Raw genomic sequence first — 26,217 nt, 5'->3', positions numbered from 1 at the left:
CAGTTTGGTGTGGAAGAAGTTGACTGGTGTGCACAGAGCCCTGACTTTAACCCTATGACACCTGGAATGCTGACTGCAAGCCAGACCTTATCACCCGGCATCAGTGATGGACCTCACTCCTGCTTTAGTGGCTGAATGGGAGCAAATCTCTGCAGTCAGGTACCAAGATAAAATTCCTCCAGAAGTATGGAGGCTGTAACAGCAGCAGATTAACGCCAATGGTTTTGCGGATAAGATGTTCAAAATTCACACATGGCGTAATATTTTGGTGTCTACGTACTTTGTTTGACCATCTCATGTGTATTTTTAAAAACATTAAACACTTTCTTTAAGTGTATGATTTTGAGTATTGTCAAAGCTAAAAACAAAATAATGCCAACAATAAATGAAGAAAGACAAATGAAGTAAATACAAGATTTGTGATATTTTCAAGCAACTGCAGCTTTGCTACTTTCTGTTCAATATAACACAAGAGAGCACAGGGCAGACAAGGTCCCGTCCACACATAAACGGAGACATCTGCATGTAATGGCAGCTTTTGAGATGTGCCAGCATGCTATCTCACTTCCAAACCTTCAGTCAAGAATTTCAGCCTTCCAAATCCTCAGTACAAGTGTCTGCAACGTGAAAGTTGCTGAGCAGTGTTTGAGCGAGCTGTGAGAAAAGTATTTCTCTCCTGTTGTCTTCTCACTCTTCCCCGAGGGCATCGTAATTCACTGGAGCCAAAATGAGAAGCGAAACCAAGAGTGCTGCAGCAAATGAGAGTGCAGCATGTGTCTAAAATAACACACATAACTGCCTGTTTGACCCTGTGGTAATTAGTAGTGCTATTGCAATGTTGTGACATAAGTATTCAGCTACCTAGCTTCATCAAACAGCCTTACATCCAGCTGTCGTGTCACTAAATAAGGTAAATAAAGTCTTGTGGTTTCTGAATCCATTTAAGATATCCATATTGACCTAAGATAAAGCAACCACTCATGTGTAACTGTTTTTTTTTTATTACATTCCTGCTTTTTAGCCTCTTTTAGATCATTGTTTTGGTTTTGATGCTCATACTATATAGTTTCATGATCTAGAACCAGATATTTTTCTCAGGAGATAGTGGTGACCAAATAAGAGCTAAAAGTAGAGTGAAGATTTGGTTGAAAATGTTGCTTTGGGTCAGCTGGATTGATAATCGAACAGCGGGTTTCTAACACATTCCCTGTATCTTTAATTAGGTGAGAATTAGTCTCACTTTGTCAGACCTTCCGCCAACGCCACGCTGCGGAGGAGGGTCTTGCTAGTTCACACAGCATTCCGTGATAGGAGAAAAAGTGCTTTGGTTTATTGGCATTTTTTAAACCAATCACAATCATTATGGGTGGTGCTAAGCACCAGGAAAAGCTGCTGCAAAATAGCCTCGGGAAGGAACTTTTTATGGTGAAAGTTCTGTTAGTCCTGCAACAGAAAACTCAGATTGGACAGATAGTGTAGCTAGCTGTCTGGATTTACCCTGCAGAGATCTGAGGAGCAGTTAACCATAGTCCTCAGAAATCCACCAGAGTTGAAAATGCCAACACAAAGGAAGCCCAAGGAAACAGATATCCGGCCTAAATGATTTAAATCAGGACAAATTTCCAATCCCGTCGAGGATATAGACTAGGCTGGTATATACAAGGTGTAATCTTATTATAAAGTTCTTTGGCTCTCAAGTGTTTAAATGGAAATGCAAATTAATTCTATTTTTAATAAAACAAGATATGCCGTATTTAAAATGTTCCCATAGCACCGCCCTCTGTGGTTGGGGTCAGGCTTTAGGTAACAGTAAGATATGGTTAGCTGTGGCAGAGATACAGCAGACAAGGTATTAAGCATTTGATGAGTCTCTTTTCATCTTTGAGAATTGCTCATGTTGAAGGACAATGTTGATGTTCTATTTAGTTTTTATATATTTTTTTTTTCATTTGCCGCTGAGTGATTAATCTCTCAGTTAATTTTCAAACATAAAACACATCTTTACTTGTTATATCCTGACTGGCTTTCCAAACACCTACTTTCTGAGATGACACCTGAGCCTCCTCCATTCACTGAAGGACGATGTGATTGACGATTCCAAAAAGAAAATTGTCATTTTGATGACACTGTAGGTTCAGGGTGAGTATTGGGACCTCAGCTTTAGTTTTAAAAAGGGTTTGACTAAAGCTGCTTTCGTGGTGGGTGATGAATGGGGCTGCTAGCCAACACTAGCAAAAGCAATCTGCTGTGAGCGGGGGTGGACATTTACTCTGCCATCAAACATCCAGCAGCTGATTTACACATTGCTGAAAGTGCTCCAATTCCTTCCCATCGAAGCTACCTGTGGCTCTTCAGTATTTTGTGTAAAGGAATAGGAAAAGAGGCCGTCACACTTATTCCACTGAGGACAGGGGAAGAAGCTAGACAGGTGTGTGGGGAAAAAAATAACAAGGTAATGTTACCTTCTGTAGTTGAATGAATACACAAAGCTCTGTGTGTATGCCTGTAGCTCAGTCATCATGTCTTTACTAAGTCTTACACCAGAATCTCATAGTTTGGGAGCTTTGAGCTCCTTTGGGCTGCTTATCAACATAAGACGGGAGGGGCAGAGGGTCAAGTCACAGAGAGCAAAGAGTGTTTGAAGGTGGTGGGCAGGAGCACCAGGTGAAGAGTAAGAGGCTTTTTTCCCTCTGAGGATGAGCTGCAGTACATGTACTCACACACACTATGCACTATAGCAGTCCAACAGAGGCTCCTTTCAGCTGCAGTGTTATGGGGGAGCAGGGGAGGGAAAGTGCACTGAAGTGCAAAGACCCAGGCAATGACCAAGATCCCCAAAAGCAGCTATAATGGACCTTGAGATAGAGGTGGGGAACATGAAAGAAGAAGAGTTATTGTGGCAATGCTTTGAGGTTGCTTCTTTATACAAAAGTGTATCCAACATGAAGGGAGAATAAGGTATGTACATGTGTGTATGGTTGTATGTGCAAGTAGCAGACTATCCAAGAAGCAGAATATCCAAATGCAATAGGTGATGCCTGCATGGTGCATACTGTAAGTTTCCCATCACCCATAACCCTGCTGGCCAAATATATAGACACTGTGTGTCTTTGTTGGGGGAGCAGGGGGTGGACAGTGGAACGAGGAAGCATGGTTGGCTGCTTATCTCTATCATGCAGACGTTTGTCCTCTGGTCTTCCATCACTTCACTTCCTTGTTAACAGGCTGCAGGGAAACCGGGGGAACACGTGACTCTCAACCGTTAACAACTAGCCGCTCCCCCCACGCCACCTGAAAGCCACCTCGGCTTCTTTGATGTCTCGGAATAAGAGGTGAGCGGTAGATGGGGATGCTGAGACAAATGCGCTTCCATTAATCAGCTGGATAGCAAGGATTGATTTTAGGAGACACACAGGTGAATCTCATTTCCTTCTTGGCTTAATCCAACATTTCAATTTACTCCAGCTTTCGTCCGCCAAGTCAGAAAGTAATAGATTTTTGTGTAATAAATAATTCAAATGATTGTGATTAAAGTCCTTTGCTTTCTCGTGCTAGTGAGACGCTGTGTTGGTTGGGGGCCGATATGCTTAACACTGATGGTGACGACCGGGCCCTGAGAGTCGACTGTCTCTGTTTCTGCCAGGACATTAATCACTGTCACACTCCTCTCTTTCTCTGTCAGCCTAAGTCTGAAACAGACCCTCCTGCCCCTGCCGAGAGCCACTTCTATCGTCATAGTTACCAAAACCAACCAAACTCAGCGGTGCTCAGGAGGTTGTGGGGCTCAAAAATGTGTTTACGATTGAACATTTGAAGCTTGAGGGGGCAGAACTTATAAGCTTCAAACTTTTTATTCCACTATGTTGACTTACACAACCCAGTCTCACATAATAACGTATCCTGACTACGTTGTTCCAAAGTGAGCTGTAGGCTCCTTTCTGGAGTAGAGGCATGCAAGGGGATGGTGCTGCAAGAGGAGCTTTAATCAAGAGCTCATTAGTTAACTGGTGCTGAACATGGAGAACATATACGACCACACATCTACAAAAAGAGTCTATCGGCAAACACTCAGTGCAGACCCTTCAGTATAAGACCTTTGTCCGCATTTGATGTTTGAGAGCTGCAGTGCACCATAAAAAGGATGCTCTGTCTGTCCCCAGGGACACGTCTGAGAAATGGGTAAAACAAATGTTTAAGTCAACACAGTCTCATAGAAAAAGGTACCATGACTACATTGGTCCAAAGTGCAATAACGTAGAGGGGTTACAATAACCCCTCTAATTGAATTGTATGACTGTTACATTTTTTCTGCCTATTCGTTTACTATTGTTTTGCGTCCACGTCACGTGACTTTCAAGATTCCGGCCATGAGAACAAAAAACATGGCAGACGTTTCTCTCATTTTTAGTGAAAAAAAATCAATATATTGAGTTAGTTTTGGTATAAAAATGCGTTTTGATTACATTTCTAGCAAGAAGTACAGTATGTATTTTATTTTCATAATATTCACCTAGTGAATGTCCATATTCATTCCCTTGCTTATTGCTGCAAAGATTTTTCAGATATCGCCAGAATAATGTGAAATTGACACTTTTTGGTTGCTATGGACGCTGCTAGAACAGATGTGGCCCCAGATTCCACGTAGGACTCCCTTGCGATTTCGCTTCATCTGGCGGATCAAACCCTCGCCCACCACATGCATTGCGTCTGAGGTTGATTTGCTGATCAACACATTATTCAGTGGCAGCAGGAGAAACTAATTTTGACAAATTGACGAGTTGCGTAATCCTTCTATCACGAAAAAGGTAGTTTTTAAATCTCAGGTTATATAGGCTGTTTTACATTTTACACAAACCCTGGTTTACTCCAACAAACATGCTGGATGAAGTTTCGGTTAATAGAAACCAAACCCTCACTGTTTAGTTTTTGGTTTCGATTACTCTAATAACTAATTCTGCTTTTTAGATTGCATGTCACCAATTGTTCCTCCCCGCTGTGACTGCTCCACCGGGCAAACAAGCTTCTTCCAAGGGAAAGCCAGTTACTTTAATTGGAATGAATCGTAACTTTTATTTTTTATTTCTTCGTATCTGAAATTTCAGGAAGATACAACCTCTTCCTTCCGTCTTGTGGAAAAACCTTGCCAGTCACCATAAGTGGTTGAAAGTGGTTACTGGCCAGCCACTGTCAATATTAAGACCTTGTACATGGTGGACTTGCTCACCACATATGAGGATCTAAAAATCATTGCCCTAGGGATGTCTAGACAAGCTTTTGTCAGCATGCTCAAGGGTCGAGTAACTATAATCAAGAGCTCATTTGTTCTTGGTACAGCACGGGTGCTGAACATGGAAAACATACAGTATACGACCACCACCATCTATAAAATGAGTCTATCAGCAATCACTCAGTGCAGACCCTTCAGTATAAGACCTTTGTCCGCATTTGATGTTTGAGAGCTGCAGTGCACCATAAAAAGGTTGCTCTGTCTGCCCCAAGGGACAAGTCTGAGAAATGGGTAAAACAAATGTTTAAGTCAACACAGTCTCATAGAAAAAGGTACCCCTGACTACGTTGGTCCAAAGAGCAATAACGTAGAGGGGTTACAACATTGGCCCTTGAATTGTATGACTTTAAAAACAATTCTGCCTATTCGTTTCCTATTTTTTTGCATCCACATTATGTGACAGGCTTTTGTCAGCATGCTCGAGGGTCGAACAAAACTCTTCGGGAGAGTGAGTAGATTCATCATTTAAGTTATCTTGTTTGGATCACCTTTTAAATAACCAATTAATTCTTAGGACTTGTTCTTACAATCCCCAAAGTTTCAGCACACATTTATTTACTGAGTCCTTTTTTCATCATGACCATGGTCTGAAGCCAAACTTCAAAACAGTTACTTTTTTTTTCTTCACTTTTGCTCTCAGAGTGGTAACATACAGTATGTGAGCACACAATGCAGAGGGTCGTCCTCGAATGGGCTTATGCCAAATTTGAGGTTGACAAGCTGTCTCAGGTCCAGCATTTTCATTGCCCTGCATGCACATCCTCTATGTTGGCAGTTGCAGTGGATGGGAACCGCAATTTATATCGTTTCAGACTGAGTGCAATATCCAAATATTTCCAATATGTCTGCAATAAGTGCAGAGATGTCCTGATCTATCACTTTTGTCCTCTATTTTGAGAAAAACGTGATTGTTTAAAATAGATTCTGAAAATGTTTTCACAAGTTTTCAAATGATAATGAAACTTGTGATGCAAAAATGATCAGACAGCATCTGTCACAATAATCATAACACATACTGTACATGCATGTTGTGAAGCCTTCTTTTGTATGGTGCTTTTGTGTAGTCATCGTGTGAGTGCACGCTTGTTTTGTGTTTCTCATTGTAGGTGGAAATAAGCAAAGGCATCAACTGAGAAGAAAGATTGCTGTTGAGAAGAAAGCCTTGGAGGTTGCCATCAATGACCACAATGCTACTGTGGGGAAAGTTAAAAACTTTCTCCTCCCAATGAACTCCTGGCTGTGGACGACTACTCCTGGCCATGGGAATGTGAGTACTTCCTCTGAAATGCACTGACAAATTGTTTGTTGCACACAATGCACATATGGAATCTGGGGTTCTATCTCATCCTGTCAGGGTTTATTTCTGTATAGTAGTAGTACAGCATGCAAAACATCTTCCGTCCCATTATTTTTATAGGAGGTTGTAAAATAACACTTTGATGTAATGTTTTGCAGGTCATGGTGATATTGAGAGTAATTCTTTTTTGACAAGGTGATGCTGCTGGCTAGACTGAAAGAAGAAGAAGTTATTGTGGTTCGGAAAGTCAAGCAGCACATGCAATCGGCCAGAATCTTGAAAGTCACGTGACGTGGACGCAAAACAATATGAAACGAATAGGCAGAAAAAATGTAACAATCTTACAATTCAAGGGCCTTTACTGTAAGCCCTCTAAGTTATTGCACTTTGGACCAACATAGTAGGGTAACTTTTTCTATGAGATTGTGTTGACTTAAACATTTGTTTTACCCATTTCTCAGACTTGTCCCTGGTGACAGACAGAGCAACCAAAGACAAAGGTCTTACACTGAAGGGTGTTTGCCGATAGACTCATTTTACACACGTCTGGTCGTATATGTTCTCCATTTTTAGCACCAGTTAACTAATGAGCTCTTGATTAAAGCTACTCTTGCAGCACCATCCCCTTGCATGCCTCAACTCCAGAAACGAGCCTACAGCTGGCATGCAACATGAATCACAAATCAGCACGTTTTGGTGGAGAAAAACTCCAGTCTGTCTATTGGCTTAAGACCAAGAGATTTCTGGCAAGAGTCAAACAAAAAGGTCAAAAGATGGAGTAGAATAATTTCTCTTGAATGTCTGGCAGGTTAAGCTGGAGTAGAGCTAGGTGCTCATTGCTACCCTGGTCAAATAGGAAAAGCTATCAAACGCAGACGCTGCATAATAGCCTGGTCTTATTCTCTGTGAGAATTTTGAGATGTTTTGGCATCTGAGATGTGAAAGGCCTATAGCTGCCACACAACAGAATATGTGGTTTCTTTTATTGCTTCCCTTTGTTACTCATTTCTCAATTCAGAACCACGCTGTGTCTTGTACACATTCTTAACGCTGTTTTCCCCGAGAAAGAGACCAGAAGCCTTGAAAGCAGATTGCTGGTGATTAGCTTGGATTGGGAAAAATCTAGAACACAGTGTGAATGGCATTTGAAAGATGATATTATCCGGTCAGCATGATAGCATGTTTCATGAAATATATTCAAAAAGTGAACATGAGATGACAAAATATTTTCCAGATTCCAGTCTGGTAGCTGAGGAGATGTAATTGTCCAACATGCAGGCTTTGTGTCTTAGGGTCAGGGCCAGTAATAACACATGCAGGATGAAACATTTCGATTTTAACAGGGGAAGATGAAATTGTCAAAGAGGAAGGAAGGTAATAAGAAAAGATAAATAAAAGCGGAACGATAAAGCAACCACCAGAAACCAGAAAACAGCACCAGCAGTGTCTGTATATCCGTGTACTGCAGTGTATTTAATTTCTTCCAGCTGCAACACATGTCACTGGCCCCATCCATGTTGTGTTCCTGAGTAGTTCAAATGCTTATTGTGATGAACTATCTGCTCTGCTCTTTATTGGGGAGTGATGACCGGTGTCGCAGACCTACGCGACACATTTTGCATCATTTGGCTGATGGTGGCAGACCTCCGCTGCTCTGGTCTATGGGAGGCTCTGTGCACTGGCACCACAAAGGGCAGCAAACCATTCATCCAAACACATTGCCAACACTGCCTTTACGCAGAGCTGAAATTAAATCAAACGTATCTCCTTAACTGTTATTAAACATAATTAAACAATTCAGAGTTAAGCTTACATTGGGAAGAAAATCCCAATGTATTTTCTTGAAAATTATTGTTACAATTAGCATTATCATTATCAGTTTTAGGTCATATGGCCAGGTCTTGCAACGCAAAACTTGACAGGCTTCAGAGGATATCTATGAAAAACAAGAGAACATGGAAAAAAACCTTAATGGGAATGTCTCTCCTCAGTCACCCTCTACTATCCAGTCAATTTAGCTATAGCATTGTATTTCCAGCCAACATCTCATAACTGCTCTCATCATATTTAGTGCTGCAAAATCCTTAGGCTCATTCTGAAAATAACAGTCTGACATGTGGTTGTCCAATTACACGTGGCCTACGGGGATGGTGGGTTGTGGGTAACAGTAAAAGCAGAGACCAGCTGCCTGCTATTGCTAACTGCTGATTTCCCAGCCATTACTGCAAATATGGAAAACCAACGCAGACACACATATGCACACATGGACACAAACACATGGATATGCAAACTAACAAACAGGCACATTCACAAACAGCAGACTGCTGACCAGCAAAGATGCATGTGCTGGGCTCTCTAATGAGCCAGTCATACGACCTATCAGAAGCAGTTCATCAAATTCTGCTACGGGAAACAAACCAATGCTAATAAAACTTTAGGTAAACACATCAGGGACTCTGATCCCCACTGGTATTGTTCATATGATAAACTGAAGCATGCCAGCCTCTAATGCGAAATAATCCCAAACACAATAGAAAAAGTGGTAAGACATATTATGAAGTCAGTATTTTTCCTTGCAGTGTGTAAATACAAAGTAAGATAAATACCACAGGAATTTCCAATGTGTCCTAATCCATGCCTTGTTTGGAGGGCTTACTGCAAACCTATTACTTCACAGAGTACAGACTCAAAACAGGAGCTCTCGTCCTGTAACTCTATTTGGAAGAGATAAAACCATTTTATAAGGTATGGCAGGGTAAAATGAGCCTTATTCCATTAGGAAGGTTCCTTAAAGCAGAGCACAATGGGGCTTTTCAAAGTAAAATCTGAAACCAAGAGATACCTGAGAGGAATACTGAGGATTTAAAACACAAGTAATAGTTTTATGAAGGTACGTACCAACGCTTGTGCACTTTACACAGTGGTTTCCATGGAACGCTATCAAATGCATTCCATACAGTGTATATGATAGAGGTATGCCATGCAACATAATGTTTAGAAATACTAGTATTATGTCAGAACAGGACTTCTGTCACGCTAAAAATTGTAATTTTACCCTTACACATGACTTGTTTGATTTTGTGCTGTCAAACATTTTATTGGTGGCAGGTTTGAGTGAATGTACACCGTTTTCACTTAACATATTGTACCAATTTGATATAATAGCAAGAGGTATTGAATTGAATTTCAATATCATAGTTTGATGCTGGAAAGCACAACATGAAACTAGTTCACTATATTACAAAATCCAGCCCACAGAGCCAGTGGTTCAGAGTGGTGTTAAAGCAGTGGAGCAGGGACAATGTTTCCACCGTCCCCACAATGGACTCAACTCCCATCTTCAAACCCACCGGGTCACATCAAGCCCTGAATAAGCTCCCTTCCTAAAGCTTCTAGGGGTCTCAACCATGCGTCCAGAGCATCAATGGGAATAGTGTTCCTCCCCCCACAATGGCCAAATCAACTGTGGGAGCACATTCTCCTCCTCTCGCGTCCCTTTTATTCTCGCCCTGTTCAGACCTTGCTGGGGTTGAACAGAGGAGGGACGGGAGAGAAAAGGCACATGCCTTCACGTCTGCTTCGCACGCAAACAAAGGGAAAAATCAAATTGCTCAGACATGCACGCATGCGCACATCCATGTATGAGCGCATGCTTGCACACAACCCACACTCACACACACCTCTTATACTACCAAGAGGGATAACAATGAGAATGTGTGAGAAGAAGGAAAATACTGAATAGTTTGCCACTTTGAGGAAAACACCTTCAGTCCTTCAAATGACCAATAGGAGAAATGCCACTTAGTAGTGTACTCATGATGATTTTCAGCAGTCAGTGCAAGTTTGAGCATTATGTGCAATGACAGGACACCCTTTTTATCTCTATGCACCCCGTTTGTAAAGGTAGGCCTATTGTAATAGCAACACAGGAAAAGGGAGGGCAAACAGTGATGATAACGTTTCAGTTACAAATTAAGACTGTTGGGTCGCATCAAGCATTAATTAGCAAGGTTGCTGACAGAGTGCAGAGACGCTGCAGCCATATCGGATTTCGCAGACGACTGGGTTGTGCTTTGAGGCAGAGAGAGGCCAGGTTACAAACAGACACTGAAAGCAAAGGCCATGGCAAGTGCACTCTGCATTCAGAAACAATGAGATCCTGGGAGGCTGGGGGGACCCAGACAGAGATCGTGGATTATTCATTTCCACTGACTGGCTGAGACTGCACCACGCAGACCGCTGGCCTCCCTCTGCTAACGGCTCAAACTGTCTGGTTATCACAAGCACACGTTTTCCCTCAAACCTAACCCCTCATGAACAAAAGACTGAACTAAGGTCGATGGCAGATTCTCATCAGGGTGTTGTTGGACTGAAGCAAAGTATCTGTCAGGCTACAGTTTGTTGCTGACAACAAAACTGGCCACAGAATACTCACATTAACATAAACAAAAATCAATCCCAAACACAAATTTGCACATTTCTGCAGAAGTTGGAGAATATCTGAGGAATGCTTTAATTTCCAACTAGAAATGTGCACTCAGTAGAGTGTAGATCTCAGCCAGGTGAAGAGATGAACCTCATTCAATGGTCCTTCCTTCACTCAAGATAACAGCGAAAATAACAAAAACTGGAATTTATTCATCTTGTATCGTTTAGAGGATCATAACATCTGCCGATACTCTGGTTCAAATTTTTCAATGGGGGTCAGTACTTGGGCCACGACAAAGGCCAAAATGTGGCCTGCAACAGACTAGGCTTGTTTTAAGCCTTGCTGATATCCGGAAATGCAATTTGCCAGGTAATTTGCTTTTGATTACTTGTGGGTCCTTTACCGGCCTGTTAAGAGGATTGAGGAGTCAGCTGTTAATGACGGTATAAAACAAAGCAATCAATAAAATGTTTTTTTTTCTAAAAGTGTTAAATCCCTGGAACCATGGAAGCCTACAGTCATAAATACGCACAAAAAAATATGAGACGGATGAGTTCAGTAGAATGTGAGATCAAATGTGGACAGACAGACACACACACACACACACACACACACACATGACCAAATGCATAATTTACTCCAGGCTTATGCCAGAGATAATAAAATGAGGTGTACTGAGACGCAGAACCTCAATCGACTTCGGAGACTGTGTGAATGTAAAATGCCAACATTTATGTCAGCATGTATGGAACAGCATAATCACAATCAGGTGACAAGGCAGCAGAGCTTTGTATTCCGGGTATGAAGAGACCACAGTGCATATTGATGACAGGGCAGCCACAAATCACAGTGGCACAAACTGTGATTTCAAATCTGCCATTATGTTTACATAACAGAGATCAACAGACACTCAATGTGGCTGCAGTCTTCTGACTATATAGACACTTTAAGCTTGAAACATCTTAACAAAAATGCAATATGTTTTCTGCTCTCTCTGCATGCAGACAGCTTTTGTTTTTCCTCAGTGTGCCCTGACCTAATTACCATGTGAATCCTGCTCAAGAAGGACACTTTAAAAGGCTAAAATCTCCCCCCTTCCCTTTCACATACCAGGCTCAGGGAATGTGTAAAAAGGGAGCAAAATCAAGATCAACGGTCAGAAGAGCATGTCTCAGCTAGCCATACACTGCCTCACAGCTGTTCAAAGAGCATCCTTTCTGGGGTTTTAAGGCGTGGAAATGCATTTTTGTTGTGAATGCATGAGGTGTTACAGCGCATAAATGAACTGAAGTCTGGTTCCCTATGAGCAGCGACAGATGTCCTGGAGTGCTTGTTTGACGTGCATGAAAAGCCAAGCAGCATGACACAGAATGACAGGCTACCAGCAGAAATATTGTGCTGTAGATGTCCTCCTTGGTTTGGGTTTGTGAAAAGCTGCACCTTGAAATGACAAAACAGTCTCTCAACTTTGGGATACTAATTTTCTAGTTGTATAGACCTGAAGATATGTGAAGAGTGTTACCTCAGACCAGAGATGGGATGTAGGTACTGTACTTAAGTAGATTTTTTTCAGATATTTTTACTTTACTTTTTATCTTTTGGCAACTTTTTACTTTTACTCCTGACACTTTAACATAAATATCAGTACTTTCTACTCCTTCCATTTTACAAATTTGGCTCATTTTGTACAAAAGGTCGTCTATCAGGTGTGATTGTGAGAGCATTTTGGAGAATAGCGCGGACACGCGCCTCTCATCGCGAGAAGGCGCCCAGCTACACGGAGAAAAAAGTGGGAAAAAAGAAAAAGAGACTATCTGTCCGGAGAATAATCAGTTGAGATTGAGTGTATGCGTCTTTGAAAACTGTAAATCGTATGACTTATGTTGTCAGTTCGTTTAAATCTGTTGTTGCATTGGTCTGCAGTTCAGGCAAATTTAAAGTTAGCAAGCCAGTGCTTTTATTGTTTGTGTTCTTCACCTGTTGATTGAATATAATGGCAATTGTTTAACGCCCTTGCTCATGTTTGTATTCTAGGTGCATTATTTACATGCTACAGATACGCTGCATTAATATAATGTACTTAATAGTGGGTTTATTGTTATTATTTACTAGCATATATAGGATTCCTATGCATTGTGTATGGTAGGTTTTACAATGTTATTTATTTATTTTATTACTACAAACAAACACACAGCCATAGCAGAGCCACACCCATGCCCATTTTGGTACTGTTGCTTGATAGTAATAAAGCATCAAAAGAGAGAAGTTGTCTCCGTCTGTGTTTTAACAGACACACCTGGAGCCAAATTGGAAACCAGAATCAGCTTTAAATCCAGTCCTAATCTAGCCCTTACTAACAAGTTTCAAATAATTTTCCTGGAGTTACCGTCATTATCGTTTGCGTCATCAATACCAAATTGTATCTTATTGAATGGGAATATACACAGACTTCTCATAGAATCACAATTGAATTCATATCTTGCTACTCGGTCACAATCTTAATAACCTGGAGTCCCAGTCTCTGTCACAATAAATAAGCTTTATGTTTTAGGTCTATTGGCAGACAGCCATTTAAAATGTAGCCACTGACATATAAAGAATAAAGAGCCTTTTTTTCATGTCCACTGAAGTTTCTCAGCGTCTATCTAGTAACATCTGTCTGGTCCAGGGAGCTTTGTCATTCGCAAGGCTACTTTTACTTTTATACTTTAAGTAAATTTCCAAGCCTCTACTTTGTTACTTTTACTTGAGTAAAGAAGTTAAATCAGTACTTCTACTTTCACCAGAGTATTTTTTAACACAAGTATCTGTACTTCTACTTGAGTACGGGAAGTGAGTACTTTTGCCATCCCTGCCTCGGACCAGACTAAATCATATGTTATCTTTATCCGTTGTCTGTAATCTCTTCAGACACACACACACTCACACACATACTCATACACAGACATCAACACTCACACATAATGGAGTTCAGGCCCTACTGAACATGGTGTTGTTTTCTTTTTTCTTGGAGAGGTAATATCAGATGGAGGAGAGGTGAGATCAAGTTCTCCAGACATTAAACTTTCATATCCGTTTGTCCCCTCTCAAATGATGCCCGACAACAGGAATAATCCACGTGGCAAAGTTTAAATATGCGTCATTAAAATTTTGATGAAGAAGCTGCCGGCTCATCGAGTACTCCACGTCTACCATATTAGTTAATGAAAATGAATTATTTATGTCGACATCAGATGCCACGAAGAACAAACTTCTACGTATAATCCAAAACACTTTCACTGTAACTACATTAGACATCAAGGAGAGACGGAGCAATAGAAAGCAGGGGACAGTGAACAGAGAGGTTTAAGAGGAGTTGGGGTGGGGGGGGGATTGTCATTCCAGTTTTAGATCTCTTTTGCTCTGCTGGTCTGGTTCCCCCCACCAGGGCCTGTCAAGAGCCCTCATAAGTTCATCAAAGATGAAAACCTGTTTTCCATTTGAAAGGACTGACCCAGGATACTAAAACAGTTCTTCAAATAATAAAGGCATTAATCATCCATTAGACAAGCGTGGGCCTGATAAAACATGTAGGAATATATGAATATCAATCAAACGAGGGATAAGATATGGGACTTTCACACGTGTTGATGAGCATAATAAAGAGCCGTGCCAACTGCTGTTTTGAATTCCAGACAGGGAGAATTAGGATGTTTATGAAAACAGGACAAAATAAAACAGGATTATGTGCTATGGTTGTGTGCAATTATTAGTCTACTGGCGGAATACTACTGCAGCAAAGTAACATGAATATTTGATTAATTTGTTTACTAATTATAGTTATCGAAGGATTTTGGGACAGCAATATAAACATGTTCTGCCCGTGTCACGTTTTAACAAGAAGCAAAGTGGTTTCAAAAAAAAGAAAGAAAGAAAAGAAGCTGAACTGCAAAACAAACTAATTATGTCATCTGACACATTTGTCACAACTCAAACCAGCCATGCTCAGTTCCATATGAGAGTCATTTGAGTGTCGAAGACTTCTGAACCACTGAGGCTTAATAAAATGAAAACAAGCAATCTCTAAAAAAGCTTGTAAAAGCCCCAGAGGTGGTGGTTACTGGTGGTGCAAAATAGCTTTAAGGTGAATAAGGTGTTTTGATTAATTTAGTCGAGTGAATGTGATATCTGTAAGCCTTGAAAATGGTTATGGACTAAATGTCTCTGAGAGCTGCTCCCAGTAAACCACCTGCAGATAAAAGCCTGTTCAAAAGTGCTTGACATTTATCACCTGAAGTAAAAAAATTAATAAAAAAAAGTCACACTTCCATTAAAGCAATGTCCTTTTTTTGTCTTCATTTGTCCAAGCTTGAATGGGTGCTGCACCTTTGCTCCAGCATAGAGACAAGCGGGTCTGCTGAACTCTGTGTTCACTGGGAGAGCAGAGCGGATAGTCTAGCTCAGGGTAAGCTAACGTTTAGAGACTGAGCAGGGACCCGCTACTATTCATATTGTAAAAAAAGTTGCATATTAAACTGGGCCTACAATAAAGTGTAGGGCGACCTAAAACCTTTATACATAGCTTTTTAGTGCACATAATAGAATACTAAGCTGTTAAAATAGTAGTCAGCATGACTTTACAAACCATCTTTTAATGTTAAACATACATGTGGCCCAGTGAATCCTTACTGTATCTGTGGATGGTTATATTAATTACTACCTTGGCAAACATATCATCAATGGGGATTTATATTTGCTAATAATATACTGGATTCATGTTAAGGAGTTTTCATTTTGGAAAAAAAACGTTATGTTAACAATAATTTGGAGGCCCACCTGCAGTGACTCTGGTCTCTGGTCTAGCACAGGATGCACCAAACTTGGCAAGGTGTTATCACAGCTGTACAGTGCTACTCAACACTGCCCTCTGTTGCTCTGCAACACTGCAGCCCGTCTCCCTCTTCAACAATGCATTTCAGAATAATTAACTTAAGATGGAAATGTCCCATTTTATCAAACTGTATTTCTTTGTTCGACATCCTGACTCTGCGAAGCATTCTGCTGGACACTTATCCCTCTTTAGAATTAAATATAAAACCGATCAGAAATGTCTCTGGGAAATTGGAAAGCAATTCATCCATGTGACAAGCTCATGAATAATGACTTTCTGCGCTGATTTTTGAGTATTTTCATGCAGAATTAGTCGCACGAACGTTTACTAGGATTTGGAAAGAATAAAAGAATCTTAAACATTGTGAATGAGCGAAAACGGCTCGGCATTCCGCGCGTAAAAGCCAATTTGCTAATTGGAATTGAGAAGCAATGAGGCCATTAGGAGCTGTCTATAAGGCGGAGGACAACATTCATAAGCCTAAGCAAAGTTGGAAAAAGGACGACAAGATGCTACACCACATATGTGCGACCCAAATTAGGTTACCACTTTGAATATAGATCATTTGAGAATAAAAACTGCATGTGAGACGCACAACACTTAGAAAATCCACTTTCCTGAGAAATCATATTAACGAAGTTTCCCCTGAAGATTATTTTCTGAAGTTCACATCTCGTCTGGATCGGGACTACAGGGCAGCGTGCAGTACAAAGTAAGTTTGAGACCGCGATAATGTGGCAGGCACAGGCAGCTCCTGCAGCCCACAAATGCTCCTCTGATCCCGGGATGAAACGTGAGTGGAAAGTAAAACTGGCATGGCATAAAGGGAACTGCTAACTGCTTTGAATAACACATGATAAACGGACACATCATCTCGCCTAAAACAGCCAAACTGGGTAAAAGCGCAGAAAAGTGTTTATCATTGAGACTATAGGCTACAAATAAAAACGCCACATTGCTCAAACACAGCTCTGACAGAAAAATCGTCCAGAGAAAGAAAAACGCACCCCACAGCATGGCTGCACATCTTATGAACAGCCAATCCGTTATTGATGGAGGATGATTTTATTTCATTTTATCTAAGCAAGTTACTCAAGCTAAAGCAGGCTATTGTGTCGGTTTAAAAATCCAGCAGCCCAATCAAAGTCGAGCCACATCCATTTCGCCTGTAGGCTACCGTGTCAATCTAAAGCGGGATTTAAGCTGGGAACTGGTGCACAACACACCTCAAAAGTGCTTTTCTACCAGTCATTCCGTGTATTTTTACCAAAGAAAAGAAAGAAAAAGTGATTTTCCTTTTACCTTAGAAGATGTTTGTATTCCCAACGTTGATGGCAATGCCAGACACAAATAAGCAGAGGAAATCAGACTTGCACTCTGACCAGGAGAGACAGAATCAAGACGGGTTCTAGTGTTGTGTCCTCAGCCGCTGCGTGCGTCCCTCTCCGAGCGACCTGCAGCAGACAACTGCGCTCTATCTCCTTGAGCGTCGGACTATACCACCGGGTTGAGGGGGGACAGGGGGACAGGGGGGTTGAGGGGGGGGGGATGAGGCGCGATAGCGAGCAAATACTGGGGCTAGTTGCAAGCGCAATAGGGAGGAAGTGCGCACGGACACCCCCGGAGAGCTTGAGGAGTGTCGCAACAGCGCGTCCGTCCAGAGCCAAGGCAGGCAGTGTTTGAGAGTGAATCACAGCGTGGACCTGGGAGAGACAAAAAGGCTTCTGGGAAAGATCTGCCCTGCATGTTGTTGTCTGGGACTCCAGAGTAGGCCTACCTGGTGTTTGTCCGTGTGTGTGCGGGGGTTACCTGGCAATACAACTCCAACACAACTCCACTGGGCATTGACATGTTTTCTTTGCTGCTGTGTTGAAACAGTAAACACGTTGTAGCATGGACCAAAGTAATTCTATTCAGTCAGATGTAGGCTGAGAAAACTAGTAGCCAATGAGCCAAAGTCTGTTCAGAAATTGAATAAGGCTAATTAGACCGCTGTAGCCTATGTCTTTATGTCTCATGTTCATGTTCCAAAGTAATCTGATGGGCAAACTGAAGTGAACTGAATGAGTAGGCTAATTTAACCTTCCGGTCTAAGATGACAGATTTACACATTCCCTGGATGGCATTTTCATCAGATTGCCTCAAAACCTTATGCTAGCCTTCCCATAAAGCATTTGAACACAACCAATTCATTGTGATACTTTCGTTGAATTTTGAGTGATTTATTCAACTTAGTCACGCACGCACGCACACACACACACATACACACACACATACACACAATTAATGTTGTCATGTTGCCATTTGTGCATGTGTACCACCAAAATTCGCACACACATGCATCCACACACACATAAACATTTTACAGCTATAATCAAACCATATGTTCTAAAGCAACGGGCATCGAATTAATAAAGAGCAAGGCTAATTATGAGCCATTCAATCACGAGCTAATTTCCTAATTAACCTCTTGTGTCTTGTGTAATTGTCTTGTAATATGGCTGCTTCATTCTGAGCAAAACAAAATCATGTAGACTAGGCCTACTTACACTCATACCTATCCAAATAACATGAAAGTGGTATCTGGCTAGTTGGAGGCGGCATATGAAACACCTTCCGCCGAATATCCTTCAATAACTACATTTCCCAAAGAGCATTGCGCCGTGCCCAAGAATCCATGGAAAACCTATTGCGCCTGCGTATCCAGACGTGGCAACGGCATCATGGCCTCTTGGAACCGCCACGGGAGTCGAATGAGAGAGGCGAAAATGTTCATGTTGGTGTTGCTGGTGAGTCAAATAAACCTCGCTTGTGTGTAAACCGCCATGGGGGGGGGGTTCTGTCCCATCCTCGCACATGGCGAAGGTTGTTTGTGTCCGTTAAAGAATTCAGGAGAAAAACCAAAATCTCTTCTCCCCGCGTCTCACAGATAGCCTGTCCGTGCAGGGGGTAAAGTTGACAGCCCTGGACTGAACTTGGTGCTCACTAGCTGGTAACGGTGCGGGGGGGGTATGCGGTTGTTGTTGTGGTGGTTGTTGTTGTTGTTGCTTAGGTAACGTTAAGATTACCGGATTCAAAGGTAGGTTATATGTAGCAAAGTAAACTGTCCACACAGAGCGGTGTGTGGTAAAACGGTCGCCCCTGTACACGGGGTTCCTCCCCGGTGTGGGAGTCGTACCTTGGGAATACCTATCACCTTGAAGCCTGGGGAAATGTATTGCCATTCTGACAAAGTATAGATTTAGATTAGAATATAAAGATTTATGTTAGTTTAATATGTAGTAAAATGAAGTGTTACCAGCACTTCTCTAACCCATATTCTGCAAGTGACAACAATTTCCTACCATTGAGTTAGTTTATAGTGCCTAACCAGTTTAGTTTCGACAGTCACATGAAATAGAAGGATAACGTGCTTCTTCCAAAGGGCGCTTCTGTCATACACACAACAAATGTACAGTGGCTAGCTCACACCCACCAGAAAGTGGCCAAAACGTTTGTGAAAGTCATACACTTTTGAACTTTCAGTTCCCTTTGCAAACTCGGAAGACTGAACAGATGAGTTTCCGCGATTAAGAGTCATGCTGTATTAATAATAACATACCAGACCTGATGAGAGGACTTTTTTCTCTTCTCTCTAGCTTAGCCTACACTCTCATGTTTGAAAGGTTTTCCTGTTGTTAGTTTCATTCATGCAGTAGCTCATCTTGAAATTGCTTCAGTCCAAAACCCATGAGTTTCTATTGCAGTGAACGGTAGTTAAATAACTATGTAGGTCTATGGTTAATATTCTAAACACAAGGTCCATCGTATGTAGCTACTCCTGGAGCTTTCAACTGTATCCATCAGCCTTTCTCCCAAGAAGAGGACTTTTTGTTCCCATTCTAGTGTAGAAGAGCAATTAAAAAAGGGATTTTCATAGCGATGACCATGCATTTAAAGTTATGACATACACTCAGTTGCCAATTTATTAGATACGTTTAGCAGAAGGCAAGGCGAGGCAGTTTTATTTGTAGAGCACATTTCAGCAACAGGGTAATTCAAAGTGCTTTACACGAAATCAGTTAAACAGATAAAACACAAGTACAAACAGTTAAAAATCATAAGCATTAAAAACTAATAAAACACTTGAATAGACAGTTAAAAAATAGACACATAAAACACAAGAATAAAAGTTACAGTGCAGCATAAGAAAGAAATGAGCATTAATTTAAAGAAAGGCAGCATCAAAAAGAAAGGTCTTCAGCCTTGATTTAAAAGAACTGAGAGTAGCAGCGGATCTGCAGGTTTCTGGGAGTTTATTCCAGATATGAGGAGCATAGAAACTGAAAGCTGCTTCACCCTGTTTAGTTCTGACTCTGGGGACAGAAAGTAGACCTGTCCCAGACCACCTGAGAGGTCTGGGGGGGTCATAGTGTAGTAGCAGATCAGAAATGTATTTTGGACCTAAACCGTTAAGTGATTTATAAACTAGCAAGAGTACTTTGAAATCAATTCTTTGAGACACAGGAAGCCAGTGTAAAGACTTCAGAACTGGAGTGATGTGATCCAGTCTCTTGGACTTAGTGAGGACTGGAGCAGCAGCGTTTTGAATCAGCTGCAGCTGTCTGATTGATTTTTTTAGGGAGACCTGTAAAGACCCCGTTACAGTAGTCAAGTCTACTGAATATGAAAGCATGGACAAGTTTTTCCAAATCCTGTTGACTCATAAGTCCTTTAACCCTTGATATATTCTTAAAGCAGAAAGGCAGTCTAATGCAACAGTCCTGCAAGACATCCTACCTTTGTGTAGCTAGGTGTATCTAATAAACTGGCAACTGAGTATAAAAGCAGACTGCTTCCTGCTCTGCTTCCTGTTGCATGGCAGACTTTGCAAACAAGGGTGGATTTTGGGTGTGTACAGTGCACTCTGTAACAGAAACACCACTTGATAGTTTGGCAATGTGCCTCAGGTCATTGGCCCTGAAATTAAATTGTGACTATGAGGTAAAAATTCAGCTGTGTTGTACACAACAGATGTACAGTGTAGGATTTGAGCCCTTTTACCCACAGTACCCCAATTTTAAGGGACCAAAATTACTTGGATAAAATAAGAAAAGTCATCCTATTAATATTTGGTATTTAATCCTTTTCAGTCAAACACAAGATTTGTAACAATTAGTTGATTAATTAAGAGTAGATTAGACTATCCAAAAAAGACACAATTGTTAATTTAATTTCTAAGCAAAACAATGCCCAATGGTAGCTTCTGTCTTGATGTGAGGATTTGCTGTTTTATTTCATTTTAGGATTTTTTGATGCACTATTTCACTAATTTAGACACTTTATAGATGATCGGGAATGGAAAATAATTATTAGTTGCAGCCTTTGTGTGTGTGTGTGTGTGTGTGTGTGTCTGTGTGTGTGTGTGTCTGTGTGTCTGTGTGTCTGTTGGGTGATTCCACAAGGGAAGGGATTAACCGCTGCAGCACTTTGTTAGAGGGCAGCTTTCAGGGTGGTAGAGGCCTGCCTGTCAAAACAATTTAATCAAACTTTCTCCACAGAAACACAAAAATTAATAATGTATTTACTTACCCATGGCTGCTAAACTCAAAACTTGTCCCCCTGTTTTTTTTGTGAAAGAATAATCAATATGTGTGAGTGACCCTACCTAGTTTTGAGAGACATTTTGTGTACAGATTCACAGAATGAACACAGTTAGCAGCCATCGGGGGAGGGGCTTATATGGATTTTCCCCCATAAAAGATTTTACCTCCTGATCCCTGCTTATCTGAAAGATACAGTTTAGTTTTTGGTTTATTTTCATTATTGATTAATGTTTTGATTTTTTTATCTTAATAATCAAATGACCAGTTTGCCCAACCAGTCCAAAATCAAAAAATTATTATCAATTTCAAATAATACAGAACAGAAAAAAGGAGCTAATTCTTTTGGGATAAATGACAAATGAAAAATCAGCAATCAGAATGATTGACAATTAATCTTTTCAGCTCTAATGAATAAAATCAGCCTAGCTTAGCTTTATTAAATGTCAATGTTATTAATAATACATAATCCTAGGTCTAGTTCTAAAAAGGTGTCAATATTAACAAAGAAATTAGATCACGTCAAACAGCTGATCCACCTGCTTCTTACAGTACATCAATCCAAAACCACTGGTTGAAAACCAGAACTTGGTAATATGGACAAATACAAAATATGAACTATTGCTTTTACAGTAGGTGTGGGTGTGGGGGTGGGTGGGTGTGGGGGTGTCAGTAAACCGGAACAGCGTTCCATTTGCCCCAGACTGATCAACTGGGAACAGTTGGCATTCCTGATGATTACAGTGAGGGGGAAAAAAGTATTTGATCCCCTGCTGATTTTGTACATTTGCCTACTGACAAAAAATGATCAGTCTATAATTTTAATGGTAGATTTATTTGAACAGTGAGAGAAAGAATAACAACAACAAAAATCCAGAAACGTTTTATGTACAAAATGTTATGAATTGATTTGTATTTTAATGAGGTAAATATGTATTTGACCCGTCTGCAAAACATGACTTAGTACTTGGTGGCAAAACCCTTGTTGGCAATCCCAGAGGTCAGACGGTTCTTGTAGTCGGCCACCAGGTTTGCACACATCTCAGGAGGGATTTTGTCCCACTACTCTTTGCAGAGCTTCTCCAAGTCTTTAAAGTTTCAAGGCTGACGTTTGGTAACTCGAACCTTCAGCTCCCGCCACAGATTTTCTATGGGATTAAGGTCTGGAGACTGGCTAGGCCTCTCCAGGACCTTAATGTGCTTCTTTTTGAGCCACTCCTTTGTTGCCTTGGCCGTGTGTTTTGGGTCATTGTCATGCTGGATTACCCATCCACGACCCATTTTCAATTCCCTGGCTGAGGGAAGGAGGTTCTCACCCAAGATTTGACGGTACATAGCCCCGTCCAATGTCCCTTTGATGCCGTGAAGTTGTCCTGTTGCCTTAGCATAATGTCGCCTTTGCATAATGTTTCCACCTCCATGTCTGAAGGTGGGGATGGTGTTCTTGGGGTCATAGGTCATTCCTCCTCCTCCAAACACGGCGAGTTAAGTTGATGCCAAAGAACTCCATTTTGGTCTCATCTAACCACATCACTTTCACCCAGTTGTCCTCTGAATCATTCAGATGTTCATTAGTAAACTTTAGAGAGGCATGTGAATGTGCTATCTTGAGCAGGGGGAGCTTGCGGGCGCTGCAGGATCTCAGTCCTTAACGGCGTAGTGTGTTACCAATAGCTTTCTTGGTGACTATGGTCCCAGCTGCCTTGAGGTCATTGACAAGATCCTCTCGTGTAGTTTGGGCTGATTCCTCATTGTTCTCATGATCATTGCAACCCCACGAGGTGAGATCTTGCATTGGGCCCAGGCCCAGGGAGATTGACAGTTCTTTTGTGTTTCTTCCATTTGCAAATAATTGCACCAACTGTTGTCACCTTTTCACCAAGCTGCTCGACAAAGGTCTTGTAGTCCATTCTAGACTTGTGTAGGTCTACAATCTTGTCCCTGACATCCTTGGAGAGTTCTTTGGCCATGGTGGAAAGTTTGGAATATGACTGACTGCTTCTGTGGACAGGTGTCTTTCTATACGGGAAACAAAATGAGATTAGGAGCACTCCTTTTAAGAGTGTGCTCCTAATCTCAGCTCGTTGTCTGTATAAAAGACACCTGGGAGCCAGAAATCTTTCTGATTGAGAGGGAGTCAAATACTTATTTCCCTCATTAAAATGCAAATCAATTTACAACATTTTGTACATGCGTTTTTCTGGATGTTGTTGTTGTTGTTATTCTGACTCTTACTGTTCAAATAAATCTACCATTAAAATTATAGACTGATAGTTTCTTTGTCAGTGGGCAAATGTACAAGATCAGCAGGGGATCAAATACTTTTTTCCCTCACTGCATAGTCTCAAAAGTTGATCTTGTGCATACTTTAGGGTTTAACAATCCTTTTGTAATTTTTTATTTAAGAAGAAAAAAAAAGTCCAAGTTCTCAAATGTTAAATGCTAGCATGCAGCTGTGCCATGGTCCATAACGAGAAAATAATGATTTAAACCAGATATCTGATTGACAAGTAAGTAAACAAGACTATTTTTATGACTAGACATTCAGACCCAGTTGGCTCGGTACCAAAAAGGGTTGGTAATGTTACCAGGCCTCTCCTCTCCTCTGACTTCCATCGCTGATGGCTGAAATGTGATAGTTACTAAAGCTGCTAATTGATTGCTCCTCTGCTCATTTGAGCGCTAAAAAGCCTCTCAATCAGCGCTCTGTGTGTTATCGGATGCTGCGTAGCTTCCTTTTACAATGAGTCAGTCCACACACACACACACACACACACACCAGCACACACAAAATAACAATACCGAAAATAACAAATTTTGCTGGACGATAAATTGACTCAGAAATGATTGCGATAAACGATAATGTTGTTGTGGTCTCTCAGTCTCTGTGAACAAAGAATCCACTGAAATAAAAACCAAACACAACCAAAATCAATAATTAAAATGGAAATTAAAAACCACACACCATCAAAACAATAAGTAAAATGGAAATTAAAAACCACACACCATCAAAACAATAAGTAAAATGGATGTAAACAAAATTGCAATTAAAAAAATATTCAACATTAAGCTCAGACGTGGAGCGCCAAAGAGATGAAGCAGGTGCCAGGCCAAATTCAAAAAGCTGTTTTAAAATAATTCCTCCAACCTAAAGCTTTGTTTAAATAAAGCAAAAGTGAATTGCAGTCTGTCCACAGCAGGGTGAGCTCCGAGAGAGAGAGAGAGAGAGAGAGAGAGAGAGAGAGAGAGAGAGCCCCCATTTGTCAAAATGCCGGCTGTTCAACGATACTAAAGGGCAGCATCTCTTTAGCAATGAAGTGAACTACGCTGTCTGTGAGTGCACGCCATTTTGCACCGTCCTGTTTGGACTTTGTTTGTCGACTACATGCACCCGTGATCGTGTACTGTCGGGTAGACGGCGACTGCCCATCTGTTGTACTTTTTTCCCCAACTCGGAAAACTGCACCGGATGATTGTGTTTTAGGTGCATATGCATGTTTATCGTGTTGCCGTTTTTAGTTGCTACTGTTTTACAACAAATGCGACGTACCGGCTCGCTCAGGTTAAGTGGTTCACCACGGTCATTCGGTTTGAATCCAAAGTGCTCCCACACTGCAGCTGTTGCTTTTTGGCTTTGAAACCCATTCCATATTTTTATTTTTTATTTTTTTAAATTCCTTTAACTCTCAACTAGCGTTTTCTCCTCACGCGGCTATTTTGCTGCACTCTGTGGTAGGCTACCCCAGGAGTCCCGCCTCCCCACACAGAGACCAGGCTGGCAAGTGACTAGAGGGCTCACTCCTCGTTACGCTGAGAGAGAGACAAACACTGGTGTGAATTCTGCTGATTCACCACTGCCCCTAGAACTGGATGCCATTTTTTAAAGTGACACCAGATGGAGGGTGTGGGCTCGTAGGCAGGGGCTAGGCACCTGGTGCTTAGTAAGTGTCACATGTTTTACAGCAACGTGACGGGACATACCTTTTATGGCAGATAAGAAAGGTTGATGGATGTATAAAGCATTAATGGATTTCCTCAAAGTATTGAGTCTGAGTTTGTCCTGCACTGAGTCGTGTGTTCACAAAATGTGTGACCACGTGAGTGGTCACCGTGTGGTATGATCAATGATTTCAGGTAGATTTCATTTATGAGAATGGCTTTTCGTTTGAGATGTCACACTTGGTACTTGCCAGGTGACGTTTAAGAGGCGTCTCTAGTTTTAGTTTTCATTGTCCAGCGGGAAACTTGAGACTGTAAATTCTTTGGTTGGGGTGGGATCCTGTGTAACGGTTTTGGTGTTGCGAGAAAAGACGCACATCAATTTGGGCTTGGTAACTTTTAATGGGCATTTTTGACTTAATATAGCCCAAAAAGTCGAAAAAATATTCAATGCATCAATCAACGGAGAACAATCCTTAGTTACAACTAGGCCTGCACAATTAATCGTTAAAAAATTGCGATCACGATTCACCCTGTTTGTGATTTGATTTTTAAATACTACTACTACTTACATCTGTGAGTTTTAAACATAGACTGTTTTAAATATGTTTTAAAGCGCTGCAAATACACTGGAAGTTGTTTTCTATCACCTCCTTCACGATGACATCACAACTTTGATTGGTAGTGAATCAACGCGTGGTCTGTCATGGCTCTTGGGCAAGTTACGGTGTGATTTCATGACTATATAATCCCTTTATCAGTCGGCATCATCGCCAGATTGTACTGTGAAAGTGAGTTGGGGGATTGGAGGCA

At 41.2% G+C, this 26,217-nt stretch overlaps 2 protein-coding genes across 7 annotated transcripts in view; one reads left to right on the top strand and one right to left on the bottom strand.

The window, feature by feature from the left end:
• Positions 1-17,419, bottom strand: part of LOC116684793 (semaphorin-5B) — a 167,523-nt gene extending 150,104 nt beyond the window's left edge. For 5 of the 6 annotated variants that reach the window (XM_032510213.1, XM_032510216.1, XM_032510215.1 and 2 more), the window contains exon 1: positions 17,186-17,419. The gene's annotated coding sequence lies outside the window, so the exon portion shown is untranslated. The remainder of the gene's footprint in view (positions 1-17,185) is intronic. The other variant, XM_032510214.1, reaches the window with a different exon arrangement.
• Positions 17,420-18,567: 1,148 nt separating this feature from the next.
• Positions 18,568-26,217, top strand: part of LOC116684797 (protein disulfide-isomerase A5-like) — a 53,258-nt gene continuing 45,608 nt past the window's right edge. The window contains exon 1 of the mRNA XM_032510225.1: positions 18,568-18,672. Within this exon, the coding sequence (XP_032366116.1) occupies positions 18,607-18,672 (66 nt within the window). The 5' untranslated portion in view covers positions 18,568-18,606. The remainder of the gene's footprint in view (positions 18,673-26,217) is intronic.

This window comes from Etheostoma spectabile, unplaced genomic scaffold, assembly GCF_008692095.1.
Source record: "Etheostoma spectabile isolate EspeVRDwgs_2016 unplaced genomic scaffold, UIUC_Espe_1.0 scaffold00569331, whole genome shotgun sequence".
Lineage (NCBI taxonomy): Eukaryota > Metazoa > Chordata > Actinopteri > Perciformes > Percidae > Etheostoma > Etheostoma spectabile.
Note: the sequence above shows the minus strand (reverse complement) of the source record. Positions and strands in the feature narration are given on the sequence as shown.